This window comes from Dermacentor andersoni, chromosome 1 (genome assembly GCF_023375885.2).
Source record: "Dermacentor andersoni chromosome 1, qqDerAnde1_hic_scaffold, whole genome shotgun sequence".
Lineage (NCBI taxonomy): Eukaryota > Metazoa > Arthropoda > Arachnida > Ixodida > Ixodidae > Dermacentor > Dermacentor andersoni.
This window is the reverse complement of record NC_092814.1, coordinates 162,983,792-163,004,923: the sequence shown is the minus strand read 5'-3', so window position 1 is coordinate 163,004,923 and position 21,132 is coordinate 162,983,792. Positions and strand designations below refer to the sequence as shown.

The 21,132-nt window shown below is 48.2% G+C and overlaps 1 protein-coding gene across 9 annotated transcripts in view; it reads left to right on the top strand.

Annotated features, from left to right (window-relative positions):
- Positions 1-21,132, top strand: part of LOC126547350 (serine/threonine-protein phosphatase 4 regulatory subunit 1-like) — a 210,864-nt gene that overhangs the window by 137,098 nt on the left and 52,634 nt on the right. For all 9 annotated transcript variants that reach the window (XM_055062682.2, XM_055062686.2, XM_055062684.2 and 6 more), the window contains one exon: positions 17,696-17,977. In XM_055062682.2, coding sequence (XP_054918657.2) covers positions 17,696-17,977 — 282 coding nt within the window. The remainder of the gene's footprint in view (positions 1-17,695; positions 17,978-21,132) is intronic.

Here is a 21,132-nt window from a genome sequence, read left to right as displayed (position 1 = left end):
TGGTCAGTGTTGGGCATATCGCCATTGGTCTGTGGATGATATGGCGTGGAATGACAGAACTGTGAAGTGCACGAACGAAGTAACTCTTCAACGGGTCATCAGCAGTGAACTGGCGACCACGGTGTATAACACACGTTGGGTCATGATAAAGTACCACGGAATGCAGCAGGAAGACCGCCACGTGAGCAGCAGCAGTGGAATAGGGTATGGGTGCAGTTTCTGCGTATCGTGCAAGATTGTCCACGCGGCAGTTATTCAACGGTTCCTATTCGATAACGGAAACAGACCCAAAAGGTCAATGCCGACTTGCTTGAATGGCGTACTGGGCGTTGTCAGTGGCTGAAGGGGACCTGGGACAGCGAAGGTTGGTCACTTGTGACGTTGGCATGTTTCACAACTAGCAACGTAGCGCTTAGTTTTGTACATGTTGGGTCAGTAAAAGTGCTCCTGTGTGCAGTGTAGCATTCGTTCGAAGGAATAGCTGGATGTCGCATCATCATGCATAGCGTGCAGAACATCGGACCAGAGACTCTCTGGGAGAACTAGCAGAAAACGTGTTCCATGCCTGGAGTAATTAGTTTTGTAGAGCACCTTATCATGAACAGTAAAGCGACTGCTGCCTTGAGAAATACGGGCAGCGACAAAGCGGATCGAGGGTAAGATGATTGCATTGTTTAGGGTGTCTACCAACCGAGAAAACCAGGGAATTCTGAGGGATTTTGAATAGTCTGGAAATACTCAGGGAAAATTGAGGCAATTTTTCCTTCTATCGGGGAAAATTGGCTGTCATTTTATTGGAAGGGAGTAAAAGTTGCCCTTATGCTGGCTCGAGTAAAAGAGGAATCGTAACGAATTGTTTTTGACGCCGTGTCGTCGACTGGAGGAGTTGCCAGTGTATAGTCAACGACCCATTTTCTGGATGCCCAATTTTTGGGGCATGTCCGATAATGCGGATGGCTTTGCAGCACCGTGTACCCCATAGTCAGTGTATCTGAACGTCTGAAGTTTCAGATGCAAGAACCCTTCACCGTCCGATTTTCCGGGCTTTTTGCCGCAACCACAGGTTCGAAACGACCACACACACATCGTCTATTAACTCTTTCGGGACCGCCCAAAAGAAGGCAATTCTGATGCATGCTTGAAAATATTTTTTTATTCAATGAAATTTTTGCACTACCTTGTTGAAACATGCATCAAAATGAAGCTAAGTGATTGGACATTTATTGTAGAAAAATTGAAATGACTAAATAGTATACATAACAGAAATACAAATATCAAAATGCAAATTTTTTCTTCAAGTAAACGAAAAAAAGTTCGAAATTTTTGCATATCAAAGTAAAAAGAGCACTAAAAAAATTCCAGAATATACAAAATGTGCTACGATACCTCTATGCAAAAAAACTGCAGGCTTATGTACATTTTTTTGTGTGCGATTTCTCGCACCACTGTTCACCATTCACTTCTGTGCACCCTCTCTGTGCCAGTCAAGGAAGCAGTTCCGCGAAGCATTGAAGCACAAATGTGCGTTGCAGTCACTGCAGAAAACAGTAGTCTTGACCTCATTTTTTGTTTGTTGATAGCAAAGTTTACAATTTTTGCATCTCTCCACTTTTTATGGCTTGTGAAGTGGAGGCTTTGCAGGTGGTGGTGGAGAAGCACGAGTTTGCTTGGCTCCTTCAAGATGAAGCTGTTGCACCAGTTCCTCTCTGAAAGCTAAATGGTCAAAGGAAGCATTTCTGGCCAGCTCAGCGACTTCTGGATGTAATTTGCGATATTCTTGGAATAGTATGAAACTATTCACGCATGCTATGTCGATGCAGTGGAAGAAGTCTTCCACCAGCGGACACTGCGCATCAGTACATTGTAGTAGCCAATCATCTGGTCTGATTTGTCCACTCCAAGCATTCCAGAATTGTAATCGTGAATTAGCAAAGTCTTCGGGATAGAAATTTGGGTCCAGGTACTTCCACTTCTTTGTCTTCTTTTTGCGGTGACTGTCTCGTTCGCTGTGTGAATCGTGCTCATCATGTTTAGTACGCGTCGGTCTTTCCATTGAAGATAGAGAATTTCTTGGTCGCGCAACCATCTACCGTATAGTGCGGAATATAGGTCGAGGTTTTTCCAAAAAATATTACTAAAAGGTCACCCCTCAACTTGTATACCGGCCCTTGGCACAACATAAATAGTAGTCTGGCAACATGTAGGAGTGCAGACCTTTCGGCATCCGCATCGTTATCGCCCCCGTTGTGTCCGACGCCGAAAGAGGCTTTCCCGCGGGATGTTGTCGTTCGCGTGAATGAAAAGGGCTATATGGACGAGGCCCTCATGCTCAATTGGATTAAGACCGTCTATAATCAGCGACCCGGCATACATCTGCGGTGTCCGAGCATGCTCGTCTTGGATGCCTTTCGCGGGCACTTGACAGCAGGTGTGAAGCAGGCACTCCGCAACGGGAGGATGGAACTCGCCGTCATTCCGGGAGGCATGACCTCAACACTTAAGCCGCTGGACGTCGTGCTCAACAAGCCCTTTAAGGGGGGACGCGGGGATCAGATCGCGAAAATCGCAAAAAAGATCGATTTTTGGCAACGACGCGTTTCGGTATCTGCAATGCCTAATCTACATTGTATCAATATGGTTTGACTGAAAACGCACTAAAAGTGCCCGAAAAAAATTAATTTATCAGTGCGTAGGGCGAGAAAACAGCTTTAAATCGCGTAAAATCACCGCAGTTCGCGGAGCCCTAACTCGTCTTTCCCGCCACCGAACGCCGCCATCTTGGTATCGTTCGAACGCTCGAAGTTTCGCCATTCCGTTTCCGAATTTTTCGGTCATCGCCATCTTGTAACAAACGCACAAACACAAAAGAAGCGCGGGTCTGCTAAAGGCGGTCACACGGGCCCTGCGATGAAAGCGGGCCTCCGATTGGTTGCCGTACTGAAAGGCGTCTCGCCATTGGTTGCTGCTGCAGCAGCGGGCAAGCTGGCAACCACAGCGGACGGCAGTTGTCTGCTTTGAAAACCACGCCGGCGTCATTCTTCGCTTGACACTCGCAGAATTCGGATTTATGAAAGCTCCCAGGTCAGTGATGGATCGTCGCTCGTTCGAAAAGAACTTTTAAATGAAGCATGCCTTCGGAAAACGGAAGCGCAAGCCTCCTACGGCGAGAAAAAGACGGCGGCCAGCGGGGGAAGCGGAGAACCCGACTGAACACGCGGATAACGTGCCGCGTTATCTTGCACCGTGCTATTCCAGCAGCGAAGCCGACAATCGCCCTGTGACATCGATAATGATAACTAAGCCACCGGAAGACGTGCCAATGGAGGCTCTCGCACCTGTGCGTACGGCCGCGCGACTCGGCAACCGAGATCGCGTTGTTGGAGGCGACGCGGGTCGAAGGTCTCCATCGCCGGCAGAGACGGTGTGCGTTTCCGATGCATCGTGCGACAGGGACACGCAGCCTGCGAGTGAGCCCCGACCGTCGACGAGCTGCATACTGTATGGTGACTCAAGGCTCACCAGACGAATCGTCGCACGATTCAGACGCACCTCGAGCCGCGTTTTGTGTCAGCGGTGACTGCAGAAGCGCAGGCATGCAGCGTTCGCGACTCCCTTCGCGCAGTGTCAGCGACTGAGCGGAAGCAGCAATGCCAAGAACAAATTTAGGCCCCTTGTGACTGCGAGATCATTATTATGCCTGTTTCCGCGATGAACTCTTTGATCGCTAAAGCTCTGTGCCCAAGATGCCAACAGCGTTCTGTGGGTGTACACTACGATACCAGGCTCGGCCTGGCAGTGAAAATGGTGGTCATGCACTACTCCAAACGGCGCAAGAAAAAGGATAAAGAACGCCTGAAGAAGGCATCCAAAGCCCACCAAATAAAGAGGCAAAGGTGTAAGAAGATGCCTGACAGCAATGATTCAAAATATTACAGCCCTGATGCTTTTTAATAAATTTGCAGTGCTTTTAAAACTTTGCAAACTTTGCAGCCAGTTTTCTCAATTGCATTTTTTTTGTCAATCACCTCGCTTGTGGAAAGCGTAGCACAACAATGGCTAGACCGATTTTGGTCCAGTTTGTTTTGCTGTGATCCACAAGCTGTTCTGTACTTAAAGACAGTCTTGAAATGTGTATTTATCTTTCCATTATTTAATTATTTCGCAATTACTACATGGCTCCATGCAGTGAAGCACAGTCATGTGCATGTTATGTTGAGCAAAAAATTATTAGCGCAATAAAAAAAAAAAATCGAACACTGTCTTGATGTAGATTAGACATCTGGGCAAACATGCAAAGCATTTCCAGCTCCCTATCATGTTTCGTTACTGTGCCAGGCTTTCCACAAGCAAGGAACTTATAAATTCTTATAAAACAAAAACTAATTAAGATATCCTAATGAAATTTTAGAATTGTCTCTTTATTGCAATGTGCAGTGTGTGTGCCAAATTTCAGCCCTTTCTGTCAAGAAACAAAAAAGTTAATTCTGATCCCCTCCTCCCCCCTTAAAGACCGTGTCTGTGAACAATATAATCAGTAAATGGCCGGCGACAACCCGACGACCCCAACCGGCCGGCTGCGCAGGCCGCCTCTCGCCACTGTGGCCACATGGTGTCGCAGGCTTGGCGCTCGCTGCCAGATGATATGGTGGTGTGGGCATTCAAGAAGTGTTGCATTAGCAACTCCTTGGACGGCACCGAGGATGACATGTTGTGGGACGCAGCCAGCGAAAAGCAGTCGTCTTCGGACGAGGGTTCAGACAGCTCATACGAATGAGCAGGTGACGAGTCTGGCGGCACCACTAAATAAAACAGTTTTGTGCCTTATAATTTTTATGTTGACTTCTTTGCCTCAATATAAGGGGGGTCGACCTATATTCCGCCTCGACCTATATTCCACATTATACGGTAATTTCACCTCGTTGAGCTTTCTTTTCCCAGCGCGTCTTTCAATTCAGCAGGGAATCCCCAGCGGTCTTTTCGCGTAGTCCCGCAAACCAATGTTTTCTGATCGAGGAGGTGACTGAACAGGTGTGTGGAGGTGTAAAAATTATCATAAAAATTTTGTAGCCCTGATCAAAGTGTTCTCCACACAGCTGGCAAACATCGAAAGCCAACCCGTGGGGCCCTGGCTGCTCGCGCTTGCCTGTGTTGTATACAGCAAACTGCACTGTATACCCGGTGACCGGGTCTGCAAGAACCCACAGCTTATAGCCCCACTTAGTCACTTTATCCTGGATGTACTGCCGAATCCCTGATCTCGCTTTTGACTTCACCATGCACTCATCCACAGAGAGGTCTTGATGAGGCTGAAATAGCTTTGCCGACACTTTGTTCATGTGCTGCAGAAGCCACCACACGAAGCGAAGCTTTCCTTTTGACAGCTGGGTTACATCGTCCAAGTCGGCGACATGTAACATGATGCCGCGGCATAATTCGTGGTGGCAGCAGACCACTATAGATGCTTCCCACATTCCAGTACAGCTTGATTAGTGGTGCTTTCAAGATGCCCATGTAGATTATGAGGCCAACGAACTTTCTCATTTCACTTGCGACGTCTTCCCAAGACCCATCGAGACGGGCAGGAGTGGGCTTCTCCAAGATCTTCGTGTAAGCATATTTATTGGTGTTTTCGCAAACAGTTTGGATAACTTCGGCCGAAAAAAAAAGGAAAACGAAGTCCAGGGCGGTCGGGAATCTTTGTGGTGCTTTGGAGTGCCACACCCACATCTTCGGTCAGATGCACACCACGTTCCCGCTTGGGAGAAAACTGAATACGCTTCTGCCGCAGGGGCAGGACATCGTTACGTAGGTTGTGGAAACCCTACCAAACACAGAAAAATAATGAGAACATATACTATAATGATAACATATAATAATAACATATAGCGTAAATACTCAAGAGTGAGCGGAAAGCGAAACTAAATACTCTCCTTCGGACACTAGTTGACGGTCCAGGTGATCGCAACGCTGGATCACTCTCTGAACTGAAATCGGAGCTTGAGAATTCGCCTTCGGACTCATTGTATCATTGTATCGGAAAAATCCGCAGTCGAAGCAGCTGAATCGCCCGACAGATGCTTTTTTCTTCGAGCGGCCTGACTCGACGTCGACACCATGCTTCTCAATCTCGACTGCCGCCGCGCCCCAGATTAAAATCTCCTACATCGCCGCCTGCCGCGAGAGAGGCAAATTGCACAAAAACGAAAACTAGAGATGTGAAACGACCCCACTAGATGGCGACATGTGTTCCACCGTGAAAATCTCGCGTTTGAGAGCACGCGCAATTTGACCGTGCATTTTTGCACGATATCCGAACCGTGGTCTCGAAAGAGTTAAATATCAGCGGCGAATGTCGCTTAGAACATATTTAAAATGAATTTTAAAGTACGTGCGTGCAGCCAACCGCAAAACAGAGCACCTCGTGACATTGACATCAAGCGGGATTGTAAATAGCCAAGGAAACGCTACGTCATGTGGCTACGTCACAAATTTTTGTTGGCTGCCCTACGGCTTGCGTCTGCTCTTCTCTGTTGCTTGTTCTAGCTGTTGTATGTGTAGTGGGACGCTCTCCGTGTCGCTGCAACTGCAGTTTTTGTCGTGTTCATTGGGACATTTCTCACACTATCAGCTCGACTGCGCTGCCACAACGTTCAACGCTGATTCATTGTCTTACCATTGATCGTGGCTGATGCGAGGGTTTTGTTGAGGTTTGTCCTCACCATCGCCGGCCGCAATATCTGAGTCGCTAAGGGATTGGCCACGTCTAAAGCGCGAGACACATGGTGAGATTTTCCGCGCGATCTGTTGTACGGCGCGTCGTGCGCGACTTGCCGCATGCAACGATTCGGCGATTCGGCACACAGGCTACGAATGAGCGAGGGGCGGGTAGCTCCGCCCAGAACCGGCGCCCCTTGCGTGGAAGTTCGGAATGCTGCTTAACTTCGAACAGAAAGTGAAAGCAACTGTATTTGCACAGCTATCTTGTTTGAAACAAACGATGACAATATAAACACGTCTATGCGAGCACTGTAGACGTGTTTCCGCAAGGCCGCGTTAGCAGTATCGGATCCGTTGACAGCCGCCGATGGCCAGGAGCCGGCAGGTCTAGCTCGCTGGGCCATCGAATCCAACAGCGGTTGCGCTTGTGACACGATCGCTTGCAGCTCGTATAACGAAGCATCTATGTTAGTCGGCACAATGTGTACACAGTTATGTCGCGCTTAAATTGCAGCACATTTGATTTCATTGGCGCCGACCGAAGTGAACGAGCATGCCAGGCGAGCTTGCGATCGCTGGGAGACGATGTAGGCCTAGCTCGCCGGTCTATCTGGGGCCGAGGGTCCTCGCGATGCGTCCGCAGCTTGTAATAAAGCGCCTAAATTCGTAAGCATAATCAATGCCTGAACATTTGTTTCTCTTAAGTGAAAACACTGTTAGTTTTCCCGATGCCGTTTGTAGCGATGAGTAAACACGCCAGCCAGGCGAGCCGCTTGGTATACAGACGTTTGCTGGCGCGTCTGCGCTTACCGCGTTCGAGTAGAAATCATGGCAACGATTTAGTATTTCGCACAACGTTTTATAACTTGCACTCTTTCGAGGTCACTTTATTCTATAAGTTATTTCGTGTCGAAAATAAATTGTAGCCGATTTATGTGCCGCCGTCAGCGGCAAAAGAGGCCCGCGTTTCGACCTGGGAGAGAAAAACGGACATAATCAGAGCGGTGAGGCGCCCTCTCGCCGGCCCCGCCTCGTCGGGTCTACCATGTGGCCATAACGTTCGCGTTACCGGCGCTGTCATTGGCTGCGGTCGTCCGACCGATGCGGCGGTCGCACGACAATATTCAGCAAGTCGGTCGCGCACGCTGGCTGCGCGTCAAAGCATACGTCATAGCTTTTTGTGAACACGTGACCACTTTGTTTACATTCCCGTTTCTCCAGTCTTGTTGCTCTCTGGAACCGAAACTTCGACTGGTCGCTACAAAAAAGACTGGAAATAATTACCTGTCGCGCTCTGAAGTGAATGAGGTTTCGTGCCGTGATTACTGGGTCATTAACTACTTATTACAGCAGAAAAAACTACGTGGATTTTTTTGTGTCAGTACTCCTTTAATCAAAGCCAACACAGCCGTTTTAATTATCTCGCTGCCTCGAACTGGCGCCCTCGCACGCAGATCCGCTGGCAGCTCTAGACACCACTGCGGTGACGCGAGGCCTAGCTGCTTCGACGTTCGTTATTAAGGTGAAGAATTCGCCGCTGTCAGCAACGGCACCGACTCCGCCTCTGTCTTCGAAGTTTAGAAAGCACGACGCATTGCATAATGCCGGCTCCTGAAAGGTAGCTTTGCCACAGCACAGCAGTGTTACAGACTGGAGCATACATGAAGTAATTCAGTGAAGCCTAAGTGCGGGAAGGGGCAATCATCATGGGACACAGTACATATTCCCTAATTAAACACGCGTGCACCTACTCTCCTGTTGCAGTATGAGCACTGATATGCCTAATAATTGTACTGGTGGGCCTTCAGAGGTTTTTCGGACGTGGCTGTGGGGATTTGAGCTCTCGAGGGCACAAAAGACGTGCATTCATCTTTATCGGACATTCTCGTGGCCCCTAGGGAGTCCGAAACATCGGACGTTCACTGTGTAATTGACCGAGAGGATGCTTCAAATGGTTCGTGGGGCGAACGCTCGGCACAACGAGGGCGTGAACAGAAAGGATCGTCGCATTGAGGAATCATGTGGTAAGGAACTGTGCTGGCTCTTCTGTGAAGGAGCTTGAGCTCAAAAAGCAAAGTGTTGGCTGACGCTGAGATGCAGGCGACGCGACCCTCATTCACAACACTGAGGCATTTTGCACAGACTGAGAGTATGTCAGCATTGAGCAATGAACGGTAAAGGAAGCATGCTGCCTACTTCTCTGAAGGAGCTTGCGCTCAAAAAAGTGTTGGCTGACGCCGAGATGCAGGTATCCCTCATCCAAACCAAAGTACTCTTTAAGTGAAACTCGACACTGAGGCGTTCTGCGCAGGCTGAGTATGTCAGGCAGGACAGTTGAGGTTGACTTACCAGCTGTTGCGAGAGAATCTCACTTGTGGCAAAGTGCAGTCCTAATACCAAGGAGCTTGCTATCAGTTGATAGAAATAGCTCATAGCTCATTTTTAAAAAATATTTGCTTCTGTATACATCTTTTTATTCGTATTTGACATTGTTCGACTCTATTTTCAATGGGCTTTACCATTTTTTATCGAAGATATCTTATTCGCTGTATATTTTATTAACCCCTCCCTTCAGTTTTCTATATTTAATAAAATAAACACTACTCCTTACTATTCAAACTGGATTAAGTCATTTAAAAAAAAAATTTTAAGATGCTTACTAGAGAGGGACAGCATCGGACGTCCTGTCTTGACAAACAATTTTGTGTCACTCGGGGGAAACCTGGAAAACTTGGGGAATTCGAAAATGTCAACCTGGTAGACACCCCGATGGTTCCTACGGAAAGTCTGCTGCGTCGGGGAATGTACAAGTAACAGCAGTGAGACAGTCTAGTCGCTGCATCGCAGTTGGTAGTCGAGAGAGGAATCAAGAGGCAGTCTGCGTCAGCGTGACGACGACCGCTCTTGTACGACACCACAAAGTTGTATTCCTAAAGGCACAGTGCTCAACGGGCAAAATGTCCAGAAGGATAAGCCCAGGGTATCTACCAACCGGGAAAAGCGTGAATTCTTAAGGATTTTGAATAATCTGAAAATACTCTGGAAAAACTCCAGTAATTCGTGCTTCCATCAGGGAAAATTAGCTCACTTTATTGAAAGGGAACAAGTCTCCCTAATGCCGGCTCGAGTAAAAAAGAGGAATTGTAACGAATTGTCTTTGACGCCGTGCCGTCTGCTGGAGGAGTTGCCAGTGTACAGTCAGCGGCTGGTCTTCCGGGCTCCCGATTTTTTGGGACGTGCCCAATAATGCGGACTGCTTCGTGGCACGAACACGTTCTCCTAGAGTTGAATGTATAAGAATGTCTGAAATTTCGGATACAAGAACCCTTAGCAGTCAGATTTTCCTAACTTTTCGCCGCGACTGCAGGTCCGGAATGGCATTAAAGCCACCACTGCCACCATTTTGATTATCTTGCCACCTGATTACCGTAGCCACTACTGTGGCAGCGCGTGGCCTAGCTGCTTTGACGTTCGCTGTTAAGCTTCTCACCATTCGGTGCTATTGTTTTCATTGAAAGAATTTGCCACTGTCAGCAATGGGACCAACTGCGCCTTTGTAAGCCTCGTAATTGGCTTCTAAGCTCGGGAAGCACGGCACTTTGTATAATGCCAGTTCCCAAAAGTCGGCTTCACCTCAGTACAGCAATGTTGCATACTCAAGCTTAAGCGTGGGAATGGACAATTGTCACTGGACACAGTACGTATTTCCTAATTATACACATGTGCACCCGCCATCTCCCGTCGCAGTACGAGCACCGGGTGTGCCTGGGAGGATTTGAGCCCTTGAGGGCAATAAGATGCATTCATATTTTTTCGGACGTTTTCGCGGCCCCTAGGGAGTCCAAAAAATCGGACGACTGTACAACTGACCTAGAGGATGTTTCAAATGGTCCATGGGGCAAATGCGTGGCAAAACGAGGATGAGAACAGAAAGGACTGTTGCATTGAGGAATGATCTGGAAAGGAACTGTGCCGTGTCTTCTTTGAAGGAGCTTCAGCTCAAAAAGCGAAGTGTTGGCTGATGCTGAGATGTAGGTGACCTTCATCGAAATCGAAATAAACTCTTTAGAGCAGTGAAACGTAACACTGAGGCATTGTGCGCAGGCGGAGAGTATGTCAGGGCAGTTGAGGTTGACTTTGCAGCTACTGAGAGGATCTAACTTGTGATAAAGTTCGTGCCTAATACCAATGAGCTTGCTATCAGTTGATAGAAAGTTATTTATAGAAAGATATTTTATTCACAGTGCATTTTACAAGCCCCTCCCTTCAGTTTTCTGTTTTGAATAATATATTCGCTACTCCTTACTATTCAAACTGGATCAGTCTTTATTTTTTAACTTGCTTACGAGAAAGTGATAGCATTCGCCGGCATGGTGTCAGCCTGTCTTGACATACTTTTGTGTCACCCGAGGAATTGTGTTCAGATTTACTCAGACGGCTGGCAAATCTGAACACCATGTAGTACTGTGTCCATAAATCTCAAAGGTGGCAAGAACATTGCAAAGGCCAAAAGGCATAACATTACATTTGAATAGGCCATCTGGAGTCACAAAAGCAGGCTTGTTGCCAAAGTCCACAGGTATGTACCAATATTCCGATTGCAGGTCAAGTGTTGAGAAATAAGCAGTGTGTAAGCAATCAATGACGTTGATTAGCAGTAGTGGCTAGACACCCTTTTTTGTCACTGCATTTAGATGTCTGTAGTACAGGCAGAATCTCCATGAGCCATTTTATTTTCGGACTAAAATTACTGGGGCTGCCCATAGGCTACACGACTGCTGAGCCGGTATCTATTCTGTGGCGAGTACCGGTTGATGGTAAATGAATTGGTGCATCCTTATGTGTGAAGTCAAAGTCGAATGCAGCAACATGCCTGGGAAGGACCTGTACCAATGCTTGCCGTTCCGATGTACAGAAAGCCTTGCTAATCATACTGAGCATTAGCTCTTCAGAATAGTGATTATCGCAAGGAGAGCAAGCTGTAGTGAGGTCCGCAGCTTGTGCTGCTATTGAGCTGCATGAGGTTTCATCGAAGAGATAGATTTTCATACATCGAGGAAGGACAACTGGCATAGCGGGACAGTTCAGCGCCCACGTTGTGGCAACTCCTTTCGTCATGCACATGACAGAGCAGGGCACAGGTTTATCTTTTTCAGCATAGTTTGTGCTGAGAAGGTCAACACAAACGAGTCTCTTATCAAGAACACTTGAGTGTGTCCCTGTCTTTGCCATGCAGGCTTTGTTTGGGAAGTGCTGATAAAAGTACCTTGTTTAACGATATTGCGTCACTACCACAGTCCACGAAAGGGCTGCATTGTTCAGGAAAATAGATACCAAGAATTGCATCATACAAACAAGAACAAGGAATTCCGACAAACACTTTCCCAGCCAACAAAACACTAGCAGCGCACACTAATACGCTGTCCGGTGACCTTGCCTCCATGCGGCCGCGGATGCTAGTTTCCTGGCGATGGTGAGGAAGAACGGTGCCGAGGGGACATAAAGTGACGGGGACGGTTAGTTGGTGGTGTCAAACTCTGCTCAGATGCTGGTAAATTGCTGCATCTGGTCTCGTGCGAGAAATGGAAATATGAAGTACGGGTTTCGGGTAGCGAGAACATTGGTGGTGTCCTTCATGACTGATGGCCTTGGCCACAATACAGAACTATATGTCCTGTGGAACCTCAGTTGTAGCACATGGGAGGCTCTCTGTTAACAGCATATTCCTCGAAACGAATGCTAGGCCGCTGTGGGTGGCGGGGAAGTTCATTGTCATGCGGGTAATGTCTCTGCTGTTCACTGAACTATGTTGTATCGGTCGTAAGTCGCGTCGTGGCTGTAGGGTTGGTGCTGTCCTTGTCACGGCCTGACATCATAAGTCATAGGGTCTTTTAGGTAAAAATGGTGTTCTTGTTGTGGCCTGGTGTCATAAGTAGGGCTTCTCTGGTAGACGTGGCTGTGGTCGAGGCGAGAGTTCATAATCCTCAATGCCCCTTGCCGCAGGATACGAGGACAAGGATGCAGTGTTTGGCTTGAGGTCTAGTGGAACGCGGGGGTTGTGAGTACTTGGTGCTTGCACGTGCAGGCTGAGATCTTCCCGGACTATTTGTCGGATTGTTGATGCAAGATAGGGGACTCGTTGCTATCGATGCTTGCAACTGGCATCACATTGGCTAGCCTGCCAAACTTTGGCATGATGTGCCTTGTCTTATGTTGAATTCCAATGGCGGAGTCGGAGCACTCGACTCTGGCGCAGAGCAACGCCTCCAGATCCGCGAATGGAACACAACCTGCGCCGCCGGAGCAAGGCGGAAGCGGAAGTTCTATCACCGAGTTACCCAGGATACCTTGCGTGTTGTCATTTCCTTCCGCTGTTTGCTCCCAGCACCGCCGCACCGGTCACTTGTCTCTTCAGCACCGTTCACCTGTTGTTTTTTTTAAAGTGCGGAATGGATATCTCGCCAAGCGTGCAGCAGCTTTAGCTTCCTCGCGAGTCGTGACCGGTGGCGCCTCCTAGCAGACAAACGTGGTAAAGGAAATACGTCACGCAGAGTTCCGGTCCACTCCGCCGATTTTGGCGGAGCAGCTTTTTCTGCTCCACGGAGTGACTCCCGCTCTGAATCCCCTCCGACTCTCTCATTGGAACACCTTACTCCCGCCCTCACTCTGCCATTGGAACAAACTTGCTCCGAAACGAGCAGAAAAACTTGCGCCGACTCCGCCATTGGAATTCAACATTAAGTTCGAAAATGCGACAGTGCCGAATACGGTCGGCGACGGAAGCCAGGGTGGCAAGTTTCGCGTGGCACTTGTGCATGTTGCAGTAGCGCCTGTTCTGCCTTTTTGTTTATGTCGTGGAGTTGCCAAATTGCTCTTCGATTCAGGAAACAAGTCCTGACCCAAGTTATCAACGTTTACTTCTGATTGTCGAACCACACTAAGGCAGTATTCGTTGCAAAGATTGTTGGGGGCGCCCACCCATTGATAATGAATCAGCTATTCTTCTATGTCTTCGTCCGATTTTCTGGCGAAGGGACATGCGTCTCTCAATTATTGAACGGAACTGGTCAGCGCAGCAGTTGGAAGGGACCATTGTTCATCTGCGTCGTAAGACATGTTCAACTGCATTAGACTAGGGGGAAGTCCAGCAAGGCGATGGCTTCGTCGAAGAACTTGTGGTTCAACCTCCATCTTCGGGTGTCGAATACCCAGCATGTTCCACCACAACTGTTACGAAGGGTTGTGACGAAATGATTTTATTCACAGGAGATAGACGATGATGGTAGCATAGTACGGCCTCCGAAGCTCTACGTTCTCTTCGTCCTTTCTTCTTCCTCTCCGCCTTTCGTATCTCCATTACAATATCATACCTGCCAACTCTTCTGAATTTTCCCTAAAATCTACAAATTTCGAGCAGTCTTACGATTTTATGAATCTTGCTTGAAATTTTGCGGAAAACATTTTATTTGTGAAAAAAAAAAACGGTTAAAATGGAGTACAACTACACCGTGGTACCTTGCGCGGCCACGAGAGGGCAATACCTATATGTAGTATCGTCAGCAGTTGCAAGGTTGTAGTGACATATCCAAAGCTCGATAGTGCCAATAGCGCCTCTAGTGCCTCCGCAAACCTACTGCCATGCTGTTGCCTTCGTTCGCTTGCAGGTTTGGACTTCAGTCAGCTTCAGTCACTGCAGTGTTCGCCTCGCCTCGGCTTTCGTGTGACTGGCTGCTGAGTCGGACGCAGTGTGACTCCGGCCTGTAGTGGCTTCGCAGTGCAGTGGCGGGCTCGAAGGCCCAACAGTACTTCCAGATGTTTTTGAAATCGTACACGGCAGAATTTCCGAGCTTCGTGCCGTCGAAGAAAGGGGAGAAGCTTGGATTTTGCACCACGTGTGCCTGTGATGTGAACATCTCGCATGGCGAAAAGTCTGACATCAGTCTACATCACTTCGAAAAAACATCAGGGATACATGCGAGCCGCGGATAGCCAGCCAAGCCTAGCAAGTTTTATATGCAGCAAGAACGAGCTCGGTGTGATTCATGCAGAATGCCTCTTCACGGCTCTTTTAGTTGAACACAACATCCAGCTGAGTGTCGGCGATCATGTCGGACCGCTTTTCCGGAAGATGTTCCCCAAGTGCGAAGAAGCGAAATGCTACGCCTGTGGACGAACAAGGACGTCGTGAATTGTTCGGCAAATGGCTGCCAACGTGCTCCTTTCCAAAGGCTCCGTTGCTGGGTTCCCTAAAACACCCAAGTATTTTCGATCGCTGTGGATGGCAGTAACAATAGGGATACGCAGCTTTAGCCTGTTGTTACGACATGCAGTGAAACCTCGTTAAACCTTAGTCGGCCGGAGCTCAGAAAAAGTACATACTAAACGGTAGAACTGTTTAACCGAAATAGCATGAGATCGCCCACTTACCTGTCGAAAACGAAACTAAGAGAGAGTGCGATGAAAGGGGAAAAAACGTGCAGTATTTATTCACTTCGCGCGACATAAGTGTTATTGTCGTTTGATGCCGCGGCGGCCTAGCACGACGACAGTGGCCTCAAACTTGCTGAAGCTGCGTGCCAGCTTCTCAGCCCCCCCCCTCGGCAAACACTCGCATGGCAGATTCCTCGTTGGTGTTGCGTATTCTCCGTGCACGCGAGCAGTAGTGCTGCATAAGTCCCGGGGCGCCTTTTTCATTGCCGGGTGCCGGAGTTAGGAAAACTTTTGGTTTGGAATAGTTGTGTTATCGCGCCCCTGTTCTCGTTGCGACGATTGCATTCATGAGGCTGACGTAGCGTGCAGCTTATGCCACTGTCGGGCCTGGGTCGCCTGTGCTGTCGTTTTCAGTGTCGTCCTCATCACTGTCGCTAGTCGACACTTCGGGAACAACCTGGCGAAAAGTCGAACCTCGTAGCCGACATCTCTTCGCGGTCGCAGCAGCACTGCCGAGCAACTTCGCATTCCAAATGCCACACACTGTAGTCAACAGCAAATCCATGTTGCGGGCCAGCGCCGACTTCGTGTCACGTTCGATAGCACGGACGATGTCTAATTTTTCTTCTATGCTGAGCACCTGGCGTCTTTTTTGTTCGAGCTTCGGCATGATGCGGGTCCTTGCTTGCACGACGTCGAAATGATGTTGATGTTGATGCGGCTTCACGTGCAAACGCACAGGGTGCTTGGAGGCCGTTGTACCAATCTCTGAGGCTTGTTGTTCTGCTGGGCCGCCCGATGGAGATGACGCACCGCCGTGTTTGCGCTTCGAAAAGTGGAAACGCTACGTTTTAACCGATGCGCACGCAATAAGCAGGTACGGTTTATGTGGATGGATACAAAATACATTATGTTCAATGGCCGCTGAGTCTGGGAATTGACTTTACTACTTTTAAACCGAAACTACTGTTTAAGCGGGTACGGTTTAACGAGGTTTTACTGTGTTTCGTTAAAGAAACAAGTAGTTGTAAGCCACCTTCTTTGCCTCTGGACAATCCAAATTGTGCCCCAGTGGAGTTTTCACTCTTTACTCTCCAAGAGATGGATTTCACTTGTGGTTGTGAAAGCATGAGTAAGCTTGTCGCAAAAGGTAAATCCCTGCCGTGCCCCCCCCCCCCCCCCCCCCCCCCCCCGCGATAATTAGGAATTTCTGCAGGTAGGCAGGTATGCAATATCTTTCCATCTGCAATACGAACTGAAGCCTGCCATGCTTCAGTGTCCATCCCTATGGCTAATAGTGCCGCCTGCAGTGGGATGACACCATCATGAACAGCACTGGCAGCATGTAGCGAATGCTTAATCTGTGTCTTGCTTTCAAACTTGATATTATGCAACCTCCGGTACTGAAACACGCAGAAAGACTGAGCACATGATGCCACGCTATCTCAACAAGCTCATTCTGCACACGCAGCCGATTACCTCTAAAACAGGGCGCGGGGCTGCGTTTGCACTGAGCCCCTCTGACAGCCATGCTTAGCCACGGCTGTGCTGGAAAGAGCTGCATGCTGCCAACCCCTACACCCCCCCCCCCAGCCCCACTGTCACATGCACTTCATCGCGATACCACAAGTGAAGATTTCACTTATGAAGCCACCATCCTTCTCATCTCACCCTTGTATGCTTTCATTTGCACCCAAAGCACACAGTGGGCATGGTGCAATAGGGTCTTATCACACTTGGACTTTATGGAACGTGATGCTGCTCCATCATGTTAGTCAGGTATGTATAAATGTAATGTTTTTTTCTCAATTGTTTGGACACTCCAGGCACATTTCTGCTGTCTGCGTCGCTGTTGCCATGAGGCTCCGTATAAAGTCCAAGGGTGATAAAATTGTAGCTGCGTGCTGTACGCTGTAAGTGCAAGTGAAAGCGTGCGAGGGTGAGCTGGCGATTGTGGCTCAATCTTGTGCACACAGTGGAGGAAAGTGGGAAGGAAGCATGCAGTCTTCCATTGTGCGCTAGGCTCCAATGTTTTTACAGGAAGTTTCCGCGAATATAGTGAGATTTGTTCATGGTTGCTTGTGCACGTGGGACATCATGCTTGTTAATTTAGTTAGGATGCCTATGTTTGCAAGTTTATATGGCCGATAAAACTGCCATCCTTACTTCTTATAGCTGTCCACTAATTTGCTGTCACTATCGATGCTTTGCCTTTTGGGAGAAACTGACTTTTTCTGTCTTTAGATGGCCTCTTTGTATATGGCACACCAGGTGCAGAATGTTACTTTTTGTACGAGTCGCTTCTGGAGTGGACAGGAGTGCACTGAAAACACAAAAAAAATACCCTGGAGTGGCAGGGGCTGTGTTAGGGTGGATTTGCGAGTTATGGGAGTGGCAGTCAGAAGGTTGAAGGTATCAAAATATTGTAAGATTGATATTTCACGCTTACATCCATAGCCTTTAAGTGCCTACGTATTTTTGTTTTCAGTTGAACTGTAAAATAGTTGTTTGAAGTCCACATGTATTAAAATTTTGAGTTTCATTGCAGGTTCGGATAGCTGCCTTCCAAGCTCTGGGACCATTCATCTCGACATTTGCTGACCCACTGCGCACAGGACTCTACTGCAGTGAGGATGGGGTGGTTAGTGTGCGAACACCAGAATGTCGGTCAGATGATTTTATTGCGGGAGAGGCACCCAGCCCAGCAGACGCCCCTGCATTGCCCTTGCCTTTGGAGAAGCCTGGTCTTCGGGAAAGCATCCATACCAGTGATTTGCCTCCTGCCAGCACTGTTGTGGTTCCAGCTACAGATCTAGTGCGCTGTGGCGAGGTGAGCACCTGAATACTTTTATCTATTTGCACATGACAATGTGTAGCTGATTCTGATGTGCGCCCTGGTACATTTCTTTTCTGTTTACACATGACTGCCAATGTATTGCAAACAAGCCTTGTGATAATAGTTGCATCTGTATACAAGTCGGAGAGGGGGTTTGTTGAGATGTTTTTGAGATGTTGTATGGTTTCATCTAGCTGTAAAGGCATGCTCAATTGCTGCACTGTTGCTGGAGTGCTGATGCACTACATTTCTGCCAACTGCATATGGAACATGCTGTGAAACCTAGAGTGCAATTTTACTGATAATGCTAGTCACTGGCAACACATGTCTGTGCACTAGGTGCGGACACACAGTTTTGAACAGAAAGATGTAGTCTAATGCCTCTACAACAAAATGACCTGTGTAACAAAGGATTCTTGTATTTTTTATGTATTCTGAACGCCTCTACAACGAACGCCACTACACCAAACTTGCCTGTAGTAAAATGAAGTACACATCCTCGATGGCTGAATTACTTTACAGTGAACACCACGTAGGGGTGCAGCCACAACCCTCTACAGATACCACTGAGCACCGCTTTGCGCTAACACTAACAGCATGCAGCTTGCAGATTTATATAGGGAGCCACATGTGTGTGTGCGTTGCACACCTTGAGGTACTTTCCAAAGATAAGCAAGATAAGTCTGTGGAGTTACTAAAAAAGTGCAGTGTTGCAAAAATGTGGCTGTATCTGGTGGCGTTTAGACCATGCATTTGCATAACGCAGCAGTGTTACCGAAAGGTCACTTTCTCTAGTTGACCACCTCCATTGCTTCTCCACAGCGTACAGTGTTAAACACTTTTAAAAATGATGGCAAGCATTGTTCTCTGTCAAAAATGCAAGCCAAAATTTACTGCCATTAACGCAAAGGGTTCACCCCATCAGTATCATTGGAATTGCAGCTCTTTGCATTTCGTCACTGAAAAGTGAGAAGTGGCATGTGCCCTTAGCAAGGTAGGAGGGATGAGCAGGTCTAGGCTGTCTCCTGGGCACCTCAAGATATCTGCTTTTGCGTTTTTACACAAACGAGTCCGCTGCCCTTTGGCATTGAGTATATGGATCTAGAATTCAATAATTTGAGTCTAGATTGTGCAACACTTTAACTAAAGCTATAATTGGAATAAATCAGTTTTGTTGCAACATGCCTTTACTGCATGCCTGCATATATTTTCTTGCAGTAAACGACACAACAGTGTTCATCATTGAATTCATCTTTAGTTTGTCTTTGTTTAAAGTCAAGCTAAATTGGTAGATTGGTATTCAGAATGCCATAAGGCATCAGTGTTATAGAGAACAGAGCTTTGGTAAGCAAGAAATTGAGGTAAGCGAAGGGCACGGTTTGTACACGATTGAGCGAGAAGCGAAAAGCGAATCCCGCCTGCGCTCCTGTTCTACAATCTCCCTCTCTTCCTCGGCGAGCGCTGAAATGCACCTCCGAAGCAGCAGTGGGTGCGCCAACAACATTGACAATTCTGAAAATCGCAAGCGCCACAATCATGAAGGCTAGAACCAGTGGCCATGTCAATCAGTGGAAATGGTGGACCTTGTGGGCCAGGGGGAAATTTCCCACATGTAGCAGCCACTGACATTACCGATCTCTGGGGGCACGTCGCTACTAGCAATAAAATAGATGGTGCTTTGATGGAGGAGTTTCTGAGTAGATAGTGCTGCCTTTTTCTGCAAAGAATCTCCGACAGGGCGATCGTTGTCGCGACAGACTGCGGCATTGTGCGACGGAGGTGACGACGGGATTGACAGTGGCCCGTCTTTGACACAAACAGCAGTGTTCACGTAAAGTGCACTGTCTTCGTTTGAGCGGCTCATTAATTTCATGTACGCTAAATTATAGCCGCCACTGGATGCTATGCACGCCGCGGTTGTGAACCTGAAACTTTAGTGAAAGCAAGTGCAGATACAGTGAAACCTCGTTAAACCGTAGTCGGCCGGAGCTCGGAAAAAGTACGTACTAAGCGGTAGTACTGTTTAACCGAAATAGCATGACATCGCCCACTTACCTGTAGAAAACGGAACTCGGAGAGAGTGCGATGAAAGGGGAAAAAACATGCAGTATTTATTCACTTCGCGCGACATAAGTGTTATTTTCGTTTGATGCCGCGGCGGCCTAGCACGACGACAGCAGCCTCAAACTTACTCAAGCTGCGTGCCAGCTTCTCAGCCAGCCCCCCTCCTCTCGGCAAACACTCGCACGGCAGATTCCTCGTTGGCGTTACGTATTCTCCGTGCACGCGCGCACTAGTGCTGCATAAGTTCCGGGGCGCCTTTTTCATTGCCGGGTGCCGGAGTTCGGAAAACTTTTTGTTTGGAATAGTTACGTTATCGCGCCCCTGTTCTCGTTGCGACGATTGCATTCACGAGGCTGACGTAACGCGCAGCTTCTGCCACTGTCGGGCCTGAATCGCCCGTGCTGTCGCTTTCCGTGTCGTCCTCATCACTGTCGCTAGTCGACACTTCGGCAACAACAGAGGCAACGATGGCGAAAAGTCGAACCTCGTAGCCGACATCTGTTCGCGGTCGCAGCAGCGCTGCCGAGCAACTTCGCATTCCACATGCCACACACTGTAGTCAACAGCAGATCCATGTCGCGGGCCAGCGCCGACTTCTTCGTGTCACGTTCGATAGCACGGACGATGTCTAATTTTTCTTCTATGCTGAGCACCCGGCGTCTTTTTTATCCAAGCTTCGGCATGACGCGAGTCCTCGCTCGCACGACGCCATAACGCTCTCTCGCTCTCTGGCACGGCGTCGAAATGATGTTGATGTTGATGCGGCTTCACGTGCAAGCGCACAGGGCGCTTGGAGGCCGTTGTACCGATCTCTGAGGCTTGTTGTTCTGCCGGACCGCCCGGTGGAGACGACGCACCGCCGTGTTTGCGCGACGAAAAGTGGAAACGCTACGTTTTAACCGATGCGTATGCAATAAGCTGGTACGGTTTATGCGGATACTAAATACATTATGTTCAATGGCCGCTGAGTCGGGGAATTGACTTTACTACTTTTAAACCGAAACTACTGTTTAAGGGGAGACGCGGGTCGAAAAACGGCGATTTTCATCAGAAAAGTCAGTTTTATGTTTTTGACTGTTTCAGCA